This window comes from Rhinopithecus bieti, unplaced genomic scaffold (genome assembly GCF_001698545.2).
Source record: "Rhinopithecus bieti isolate Rb0 unplaced genomic scaffold, ASM169854v2 scaffold_27781, whole genome shotgun sequence".
NCBI lineage: Eukaryota > Metazoa > Chordata > Mammalia > Primates > Cercopithecidae > Rhinopithecus > Rhinopithecus bieti.
The window spans coordinates 1,274,106-1,285,513 of record NW_016812388.1 but is presented as its reverse complement, the minus strand read 5'-3'; the positions used below and the strand labels follow the sequence as shown (position 1 = coordinate 1,285,513).

General features: G+C 47.7%; 1 protein-coding gene across 1 annotated transcript in view; it reads right to left on the bottom strand.

The window, feature by feature from the left end:
• Positions 1-221: 221 nt before the first annotated feature.
• Positions 222-11,408, bottom strand: part of GLDN (gliomedin) — a 68,062-nt gene continuing 56,875 nt past the window's right edge. Inside the window, exons 6-11 of the mRNA XM_017896208.1 lie at positions 10,697-10,843; positions 8,061-8,189; positions 5,368-5,451; positions 5,145-5,270; positions 3,901-4,051; positions 222-1,377 (exon numbers count right to left, since the gene is read on the bottom strand). Coding sequence (XP_017751697.1) covers positions 900-1,377; positions 3,901-4,051; positions 5,145-5,270; positions 5,368-5,451; positions 8,061-8,189; positions 10,697-10,843 — 1,115 coding nt within the window. The 3' untranslated portion in view covers positions 222-899. The remainder of the gene's footprint in view (positions 1,378-3,900; positions 4,052-5,144; positions 5,271-5,367; positions 5,452-8,060; positions 8,190-10,696; positions 10,844-11,408) is intronic.

Genomic DNA, 11,408 nt, shown 5'->3' with positions numbered 1-11,408 from the left:
AGGCGGAGCTTGCAGTGAGCCAAGATCGTGCCACTGCACTCCAGCCTGGGTGACAGAACAAGACTCTGTCTCAAAAAACAAACAAACAAACAAACAAACAAACAAAAAACCTGGGCCAGGCACACATGCCTATAATGCCAGCATTTTGGGAGGCCAGGGCAGGAGAATCACTTGAGCCCCAGGAGTTCAAGACTAGCCTGGGAAACATAGCAAGACTCTCTATTTGAAACAAGAAAAGAAAAATAAAATAGCTTATTAAAAAAAAAAACCTGAACATGTAGCTGTCCCTGGCTTTTGCTAATCTCAGAGCTGCCCAGTCAGTAGCTGAGGGTAATGGTTATTCTGTGGTGGCAGGTGCAGATGCAAAGAAAAGCAATAAATTATGGATAATGTGATACTTTAGATGCTTTAAAGACTTATGCACCTTTTCAAAGAACCAGATCTAAGTCAGCACTGAGGGATTCACTACTCAAGCCACTGGACTTCTCAACTCAAAGGGAAATTTGGTCAGCATGTGGCTAAAAAAGCTAAACAACAGAAGCAGATACATAAAAGTTGTCAAAAGAGAAGCCGCCAAGAATCACTAAATTTCCTACAGGTAGAGAAAATCTTCCCAATCATCTTAGCCAGATGGTTCAGATTACCAATGGGGAAACTAAGGCCCAAGGAGAAAGAGGTAACTTGCAGAGCCAGTTGTGGGGAAATCACCACATTTCAGCCATTTCAACTTCCAATCTGTTGCTATTTCACTAAGGGGGGCTCACTGACCATATAAACACTTATATCATGAGGTTATGTTCTAAATATCTGGCTGCCGTTAAAAAAACAAGTTTCCTGTTGGCAGAGAATTGGTCCCAGAAAACACCTGAAATTTGCTGAAGGGAGCAGAATGCAGCACATCACTCATTTAAGGTAGCTGACAAAAACTGCACAGGATAAAGCATTAAATGGCCATCTTCCCATGAATATAAATGCTGATCTCTCATGTTGTATGCTAACATGGCAAGAACAGACTGAGAAGTTCTTAAATCAAAGTTTGCATTGATCTGTTTCCCTCCTAACAAATCAAAGGCAAATGTGACCCTCAGATCTTTGGTGTCTGTCACATAGAGGATTCCTCGGGCAATGAAGGCGTTGCCGGCCTTGGATTTGGGGTACGTGGTATTGATGTGTTGCACCACTGAGAATGTCCTCTCATCCAGTTGTGCTACAAGAATGTTTGAGCTGTCCACACTTGATGCATAGATAATCCAAAGGCCCTTTTCATCTACAGCTAGATTGAAGTAAGTCTTGGAATTTGCAAAAAGGTACTTTCGATCAAAATACAAGGCATTTTCAAGCTTCAGAGTTTGGGATGTTTCCTTGCCAAATTCAAATCTGAAATACGCAAACAAAGAAAAGTACACGTGAATCACTGTTTCTGTGGACAAAGGTGGTTTATTAGGCTCCTCTATTAAACTGAGTTAGTGGGTCAGGGGTGAGGGCTGGGATTTTGCATTTCTTACAAGCTCCCGGGTAATGCCTGCTCTGCTGGTCCTTGGGCAATGCTGTGAGCAGTGAGGATGTAAGAGACGATGACTGGCTGTGCTAGCAGAGGCAACAGGGAGACAGTGGTGTGGTGTGAAAGAGAATACTCCCTATAGTCAGAATGAATTTGCATCTGAGTAACCACTTACTAGCCATGTGACCTCCACTTCACTAATGCCCAGATGTTTGCTGACCTCCTGAAATGCCCCCTCAAAGATTCTTAGAGCTGCAAGGGGGCTGTAAAAGAGGATCTAGTCCAATCTTTTCATTTTATAAGAAAAATTGGGAAGCAACTGGCCCAAGAATCCAAGTAAGAGGCAGAGCTAGAGGTTGAACTTAGGGTTTCTAACTCTAAGTGTGATGGTTATTCCTTTACTCCCTGCTGAAATTTTTAAAAAAGAGTTTCACAGTCTGCAGAGTTGAAAAGAAAGTCACCAGGTGAGAAGGGCTGTTGCAAAGTCATGACTGTGAAAACCATTTTCTTGTCAAGTAAGTGGCTGGATACATTAAACTATAGCATGGAATGTCATGCCCCTTAGCTCCTGGAGGCTGATTTGACAGATTCCAACTCTAGGCTGTAGCATAAAAGTGAACTATAATTCAAAAGGTACTCCAGGAATGAAAATTCAGGAACATTAGGCTAAAAGAAAACACCAGAGGGTGCCATTGAGCAGCAGAAGAAACATGAAATGTGTGAATCTGTGGATATGCATTTGAGCATAACAGACTTGAAGTCTATTAAGAAACCGTGAAGAAACTAGAGAAGAGTGAGGCTTGGGAAGGTCCCTGCACATCTCAGTTCATGGGAGTTCTTCCTCTGAATACCTGGGGTTTAGTGCTGCCATTTGGCTGTCTAGTCCTGCCACCTCACAGCTGCATTCCTTGGTGAGACCCATCTCTCCCAGCAATTACAGGGTCGAATTCAGCTCTGCCTCTCTATCAGGTCTCAGCCAGTGGCCTGGCATAGAGCAGTACAGCCTGCTAACCACTGCATCCAAACTTAGCTTCCTTAGAAGATACACCTCCTTGAAGAGGCCCATTCTCACTGTGGAGGTTATCCACTGCAGAACTCCCTCCAACCCCACCTCCGTGTGGCAATAGCCCTATAGAACATGGCAGCAGGGGACCACAAGATTCAGTGAGCAGCATCGGATGAAGGAGTGTGTCTTGAGAGCGAGGACTGCTGAGCAGGTGGTAGGTCAGTTGTCTTTTTCTACTAGCACAAGACTGCCCAAATGGGGCGGCCAGGGAGGTGTAGAGATGATGATGGGGGTGTCATGTACAGGGAAGTGAGAGGCAAAGGAGGGGATGCTTCCTGCCACGGCTGACGCCAGTGTCCGATGTGTCTGATCAAATTGCACATTATACTAGGAAACTCACCCCATTCTAACCTGAGCATTCAAACGCCAAAGGTTGTTAAAGCTGGACCTCACTAAGGGTAGGGGAAGGATGAGGGAGAGAGAAGGGACTCAGTCCTCCCTCAAGGTCACTGTCTCTTGTTTTGAAGAGTAGGACTGTGGCATTCATAATACTGGGTTTACTGTTTCAGACGGGGAAGAGCTGGAAGGACTCAGAGGCCGTAGTCCATCTTTTTATTTTTAGTTGAGGACAGTGAGACACAGGAAATGCTGTCTCTTGGTCCAAGGCCATAGAGGAGGCAGAAGAGTTGAAGCCAGTAACCAAGTGTCCTGGCTTTTGGTTCATTGCTCTCTTGATTTGCCCAAGACGACCTTCTTCTGCCTCCGAAGGCCAGAGCTTGATTTCCTCTTCTTGAACCCTAAAGACAGAACTTCAGCAACTCTTGTGGGGAAGGCTCAGCGGCTGCCTTGGGCAATGTCTACCCAGGTGACCCTCCTCGCTTCCCCGTGGGAGAGCAGAGGGCGGCCTGGGAGGACTCCATCAGGATGACAGACGGATCTGAAGGCAGAGATGCCTGACTTGGGGTTCGTTTCCCAGTCTTCAATGATCTCAGCTGTGACATGAAATTCCCCACACCCAAAGTTTTCCAAAACAAAACTTCATCAGGGAGCAGCAGCACATTCCACCAGGGGGAGCTCTGAGTTCAGGCTGCTTCTCTCTCAGAGGAAGGGGACCTGCAGCCATCACCACTCCAGGTCTACTTCTCCCTGGCTCTGACCTTCCTCGGGCTGTCCAGACCAGCAACAAATGCAGACCCCAGGCAGGGGCTGGGCCATGGGGATCACTAACATATCCTGTGATTCATTCAGTCGACAAACCCTGACTGACCTCTGTGTGTCAGCCCTAGGGACACAAAGATGATGAAAACACAGTCCCTAGGCCCAATTGCTCACAAAAGCACCATAGCGCAGGTGCTGCCTGAGAGGCATGAGAAGGTGCCGTGGTGCGACTCACCTCACTATGGTGTTGGAACCCCCTTTGTGGTAGTAGAGAGAGTTGTTGTAAACAACGTGCCCACAGCCGTGGAAATAATACGGAAGGTGGATGAACGTGTAACTGCCATTCAGAAGTGAGGGCTGGTCCTTGAATTCCTTCACCATGATGCCTGTAGGAGGGAAGCCAGGCAGAGGCTGTTACCTACCTCCACCCATCACAGCTTGGGAGGGAGTCCTTGGGAGGAATTTCAAAGGAGGGAAGTTGAGAGTGAAGTGTTCCCTAAGGTCCCTTGTCCAGTGTGAAGAGTCTAAGACTCCCCAGCTCAAAGTCCAGCTCTCCATATGGATTTCTGAAATGTCGTTCAAATGTGGTAGGCATCGAATTGGCCTGACTCCTCCTGGGAGAACTATGTATCACCCTCTTCCACCCCACTCTATACTGTTTATCACTTTCTGTGAGAGTGGTATAGGCCTTCACCAGGAATAGCAGATACTTGGTGCTTGGACAGTCACCTCTTGCCTCCTCCCACCTCTTCCTGCCCTGTGCAGCAGCCACTACTAATGCACAACATTACTTTCTTTTTGAATCCCCAAATCCTGGTAATCTGGGCAGTTACTACCAGCTTCCCAGTTTAATAAGTGGCCTTGATAAAACAAAGAAGTGATTTCTTCTCAGCTATTTCTCCAACCAGTGAGTATGGTCAGACCCCTTCTTTAACGAGGCCACTGTTACTACCACCAGCAATTCCTGACCACCTCTCTTTGGGACAGTACAACTAGGGTCCTGCTCAGATACAGTGTAGCTGCAAGGTGGAACTTCACCTTCTCCCTGGGCTCTCTGTCCAACAGGTGGCTGGGAAAGATGTCCACAAGTACTCTTCTGGGAGAGGGGGTAACCTTAGAGAAAGATGGGTGGTCCACAAGGATTTTGTCTCTGATATTTTTTTCCCATTATGGTTTGGAGGTTTATGAGGCCTGCAGTCATAATGCTATTTGTTTCCTTCTGGATACTTGTCCTAAAACAGGCGATCTCTGGGTTACCCTCGTCATGCTCCTGAGACCTGAACTTCAAATCTTGCCACCAGCATGTTCAAAGGAAGAAAGTTTTCTGCCCACTCACTGGTCTTTCTAAAATAAAGAGACATTTATCACACCAGCTACTGAGGATTTCAGACACACACAAATGGAATACGCCCAAAGGTAGGCAACAGATGAAAAATACAGTTACCACACAGATATGGGTCATCGGCTGAGTGTAAGTACCTGAAAAATGCTCTGTCACCCAAATCCGGTCATCGCTCTTGTTAGCAGATTCTCTTATCCAAGTCCCAAATGTCTCTGTCACTTTCAGCACTTGCACTGGGTTTCCAATGGAAGTGATCATGGATTCTGCCAAAAGAAGAGAAAAGAAAGTCACTTACCTGCCAATTGTGACTTGAAGTCATTCAATTTCTGAATTTCAAGACAGGATGCTTTGTTTCCATACCTGCTTGTGGGGAATGGTGTTCACTGGCTTTCTCATCAGCTTTTCCAACCAAGGTATCATCATTTGGTATGGCACACGTCTCACCTAAAATGATGACAATCATCAGAGCAAATACAGCTGGCACAGTGAGATTTGTTGGACTTTATAGCTGCTGCTCTTCCCCACCTCATTCCAGACTCTAGTCTCATAAGCATCCCTTGCAATAGGTCACCAGATTCCTTGGTTGCTTGCCTGTAAGCAACTCCAAGTCATAGCCTTCCAAATTCTTCGCCCTGCTTGTTGAGTTCCCAAGAAGCTTTTCAGGAGTACAGTTGCTAAGATAATACAATCCCAAAAGGATGTCAGTAAAAGCAACAAAGTGGCCTGAGCCAGCCTGTTCAAGGCCTCAGCAATTTGGGGGAAATGAGAGGCTTGCTGACACCCTCCTGGCCCATCTGGCAGGTAGTATCACTATCATGATTGCATTGTTCTGGAAGGATTTTCACTTTCAGGGAAGCTGGTGGAAGCTGTGAAATAGCAGCCCCAGAGAATGGGGTGGTCCACTTTATGCAGCATCTTCCTGGGAGAGGCATCAGGAGGGGAAACACAGATTTAGAGGAAGAAGTAATCTAGATTCCATCCAGCCCAGAGACACAGGATTCCCCTCATGACCATTTCCCTGCTGTCTCTGTCTAAGGGCCTACACGGGAGTCCCCTCATGACCGTTTCCCCCACTGTCTCTGTGTAAGGGCCTAGAGAAACACAGGTCCTTGACAGGGGCCTGGTTCAAGTTGGCTTGAGGCTACAGCTGAGCTATGATTCATCCTCCTCGGCTTATCAGTGTCCCCCTTAATGAATGGGCTGAATTTAGACCTTTGGTGAAGAGGTGCCTTAGGGCAGCAGAAGCAAGGCTGAGAGAGAAGAGGGAGGAGGATGCATGTGGCCAGGGTGAAGAGGACAGGACATGGACTGAACCACAGGCCCACTCAAATCCTGAGGGTTTCAAATCACCCTGTGGTTGCTTGATGGAAAGGGTAATCTGAAGGGGCTCCCGACCCTCCATGATCTCTAAGCTTCCTTCCAGCTGGATAAGCCTGCGTTTCCCTGAAGTCCTTCTGTCACCTGATGAGAGTGGTCTCAGGGATCTGTTAAAACTTCCCATGGGCAATCCTGCTGCCCCCAGGGTTTCAACTGGGGTTTCCACTTAGGGAACTATAGGGTATTAAAGACATGGAGTTGGAGCAGGAGAGAGGGCCAAGTTCAGACGCAAATGCCTGGCAACCAAAGACTCATTTCTAGGAGGCAGAGTGGAAGATAATGCCTTTCATTTAAAGCCATTTTCCTTACTCTGCATCCAGCCCCTGCCGATCCAGCCCCCTGGTAGATTAGGCTAAGCCCAGAGACTGCTTCTCCAGACAAGAGCTGTCACTGGCTGGCAGAGCCTGTGGCAAATTAGAATTCTGCCAAAGCTCAGGTCAGAGCCCCCTTCTCTCAGGGGAGGTTCCCTCTCAGTTCATTCTTCAAGGGAAGCTGAGCAAAGGGCTGATGCTAACGGCTGGGGAGGCACTGCACAGTAGCCCAGCAGAGGAGCAGCTCTGCCGCGGTCTCACATTGCAGAATTATAATCAGGCTCCACTGAGTTGGGGAGGGCGATGGCGCCATTTTCGAAAGCACAGATTCGCCCACTTTGACAGCTGACTGTGTGCCTCCAAATGTCTTCCAGAAAGAACAGTGCACCAAACAGAACTTAAGACTGTTTAGGAAAATGACAGCAATGGCCACAGCAAGGCTGAGAAATTCCAGTGAGGATCCTCCTTATGAGTGCCACTGAGGAGATGGCCGCAAGTGGCCCTACTCATAGTTTCAGTTAGGTGACAGATCCTAGGTCACCCCTTTGGGGGAGAAGTCCTAGCATCACCCTAGAAGTATTTTCCATTAATATAATCCTTGATTTCCAGTTAGCTTTCAACCCTGTGGCCACTGTGCCACAAATTGGCTAAAGAACAAGTCCACCAGAGGTCAAGCATTCCTTGCTCTTGGTTGGCTTGACCTTGGGTCAGGTCTCAAAGTGTGAATTTCTATCGAAATGGAAGATGCCCTGAGAGCTAGGACTTTACAGGTAGGCAGAACTGAGTTTGAATCCTAGCTCCGCCATTTACTCCTGGAGCAAGTTCCTTAGCTCTTTGGGGTATCGGTTTTGTTATCTGTAAGTTGCACACAATAATGATTCCAATATCATAGGATTATTTTGAGAATTAAATAAGCACATAGCCCTGTGCCTGGCTTAACGTAGCACTGTTGTTACTATTCGTGAGGACTTAACCAATCCAAACTTCCCCTTCATTTCCTGAGCATCAGTCAAGCTTCTCACTTCCCAAGAGTGCAAACACAGCAGCTTAGCTTTCCAGACTGTTTCAGGGGGAAGGGATGGCGGACAGGGCAAGGAGGACTGGACTGCTGGTAAATGAAGGAAGCAGGAGGAGGGAAGGGGGAGTGAGAGGCCTAATTTTGAAACTGTCCCTGGTCTTCAGCCCCGGGGCAGACTAGGAAGACCTCCTGTGAGAAGGTTGCAAGAAGGGAACTCTCATTTTGGACAAAACCCTCCTCCCTCTATTAAAACAAATCTGGTCCCAGAGCCTGGGGTCCAGACCAAGAGTTTGGAATAACTGACAGAGGAGGCGGGGCCCCATGACCCATGGGGGAGAGGTGGTGACCTGGGCACTGGCCGTTGAACATGTTTGGCTGCCGAGGGCCTTTGGCTCTTCTGCTTCCAGGGGGGCCTGGAGGCCCTGGAGGGCCTGGGGGCCCAGGTGGACCGGGTGGGCCTTGGTCACCTTTGGCACCTGGAGAGAGAGAGAGAAAGGGAGAGGAGGGAGGAGGGAGAAGGAGGAAGGGGAGAGAGGGACAGAGAAGGGGAGAGAAGAAGAGAGAAAGGAGAGAGGGAAGGAAAGGGGAGGGAGGAAAGGAGAGAGGGAGGAAAGGAGGGAGGGAGGGAAGAAGGGAGAGAGGGTGGGAAAAAGGGAAGAGAGTGGTCAGCTAAGGTCTCTTTAGCTGCCTCCTCGCAGTCAGACCAAATAAGCCTTTTCAGTTTCTCTACAAGTGGACAAGTGGGGTCACAGAAGCTGGAGGCAGGTCTCTGTCCACCAGGAAGGGGCAGAGATCTGCAAGCAGAGCAGATGAGGCTCAACCTCCTACACCCTCTCCAGTCTCCTCCAGGGGACACCCTCTTCTCTGACTTGGTCTTTTCAATTGGGGTTCATAAGGGATGGTGCTTTTCTGAAGGGTCTGTCATCACCCCTCACGTGGTCAGCAGCATGGAGGAACACGGTACTCTGGATGTGTAGATTTTCTATGTAACGGAAGTGTAACAGAATTGTATATTTTTTCAAATACATTTATGTATAATTCCCTGTCAAAAACACCTCTTAAATTATACATGTTTTGCATAGCAACATCTGCTGTTCATGAAACAAGATGTACTAAACCACGTTTGATCTTTCCTTGATACTTTGGTCTAAGCACAGTGCCTGGTAAACAATAGGCACTCAATCAATGAATGGATAGATGGTTGGATGGGCAACTGATTCAGGGTCATTTTTCTGAACATTTAGCATCATCCTAGCTTCCTGAGGACAGACATTATGTCTTCCTTATTTATAGCTACTAGCAAAGTCTCTGATTCAGAAATGGTGTTCTCTGGTATTTGATAAATCTGTATTGACTACATAGTTATATTTACATGTTATATTTTTATCATACAGATGATCTCCAAGGTACTGTGCTTTTAAAATTCTTCTGCCTCCTGCTCCTCCATGAGAGTCAGCTGTTACCTGCTCTTTCCCCTGTGCTATTGCTTTGTGACTTTCTGCCCCTTACCCTCTTCTCCCACAAACACCAACTATCTGCTTTTACCCTGGGCTGGAAAAGCAGCCACTGTATTTGTAGGGGAAACGCCCCTGATGGCAATAACTGAAGTGTATCCTTAGAATGACCCTGGATGGCAGATGCATCTGAATGTGTGCTCAGAGCTAGGGAATCTGGGAGTTGCCAACCCAGAGCTTTGTTCCTTGTTTTGAGGAACATCTGAACCCCTGGCCCATCTCATGGAAGAGGGGCTGTGCAGGCAATTGAGGCCCTGAGTTTTGGGTTAAGTGAAGGTTGCCAGGTGGAGGTGGTTAAGGGGAGGGTGTTGATGTGGTGTGGATATCCCACGCAAATCTCATGTTGAATTGTAAACCCCAGTGTTGGAGGTGGGGTCTGTGGGAGGTGTTTGGATCATGGAGGCAGATCTCTCATGAATGGCTTGGGTCATCTCCTTGGTAATAAGTGAGTTATTGCGAGATGTGGTCATTTAAAAGTGTGTGGCACTTCACACCCCACTCTCGCTCTCTCTATCACTCCTGCTCTCGCCATGTGATGTGCCGACTGCCCCTTCACCTTCTGCCATGATTACAAGTTTCCTGAGGCCTCTCCAGAAGCCGCGCAGATGACAGCATCATGCCTCTTGTATAGCCTGCAGAACCATGAGCCAATAAACCTTTTGAAAAATATGTAAATTACCCAGTCTCAGGTAATTTATAGTAATGTGAGAACAAACTAGTAAAGGTGTTAAGTGAAAATGCCAGGTAAATTGCAATGCTGTTTGCAAGTGGCTGCAGTTTTCCTGCTCAGCCCACTGCCCCTGGGCTGCAGGTAAGGCAGTTAGCTCATCCAGCCCACTGCCCCTGGGTTGTTTTTGTCCTAAGTTGGTTCTTCTGTCCAGTCCGCCACCACTGGACTCTCTCCTCTGTACGAAGCCCCCAGTAAAGCTCCGTGTCACATTTGCTGGCCCTGGATTTCTTCTTTAGCTTCTTGAATCTGTTGCCATCCCTACTGAGGTTGATCAGGGCTTGGCACAACAATATTTTGCCCCAATTATATGTAAAAAGGCCATTAGGATCAGGGCCTGAGGATGGCTCGACCTCATCAGTGAAGCAAATGCTTGTGCTTCCTGTCAGTTGTCCTCTGAGGTGTCGTAAGTTGCCTGCTTACTTGTCTTATTCTGGATTGTGCTGGATTTCAATATATCTTGGAAAAGAAAGCCTCCTTTATTCCATTCAAGTCAACCATGGCTTTTAGACCCAATTACCTGAACCACGTATGCTCAGAACCCAGATCTGGTCTTGCCACATGGAGTGACATGCTCAGGTTTCTCCTCTTTGAAAGCATAGAACTCCAAAACATGCTGCAAAACAGATGGCCACATAAGGCCATAAAGGAGAGAAGACACAGGAGCAGCCCTGGTGTTGGAAGCCAGGAAGTTCTCTGGGCACACAAGCCCTCAAAGAGAGCCAGAGCTCACCCCTCTTACCTGCCAGGAGCACATCGTTGGACACATCTCCTTTGTCACCCTTTTCTCCCTTCTGCCCTGGTGGGCCCTCATTTCCCTGCAGGCCCAGTTCACCATGGTCTCCCTTTTCTCCCCTTTCTCCTGGATTTCCTGCAGCTCCAGGTATCCCTGACCAAAAAAGCAAATGACATATTAGCCTATGGTGCAAAAAGTTCTGGCATACCACTTTATATTATTGTACTTTGTGCTTTCCAGGGAAGCAGTTTTATACACCAGACACACAGCTTTTCATAACCATTTTAGAGCAGTAGTGTGACCATAAAAGAACAGCATTTCCAGGTAACTTTGCTGGATTATTTATTTATTTATTTATTTATTTATTTTTTGAGACGGAGTCTGGCTCTGTCACCCAGGCTGGTGTGCAATAGCACGATCTCGGCTCAATGCAACCTCTGCCTCCTGGGTTCAAGCAATTCTCCTGCCTCAGCCTCCCAAGTAGCTGGGATTATAGGCGTGAGCCACCACACCCATCTGATTTTTGTATTTTAAATAGAGACAGGGTTTCGCCATGCTGGTCTTGAACTGACCTCAGGTGATCCGCCTGCCTCGGCCTCCCAAAGTGCTGGGATTACAGGTGTGAGCCACTACTCCTGGACTGCTGGATTATTTTTAGAGAAATTTGGCTGAGCCAACAGGTTAGAGAGAGGAGTGAACCGCAAGAGGGGGCGATGAC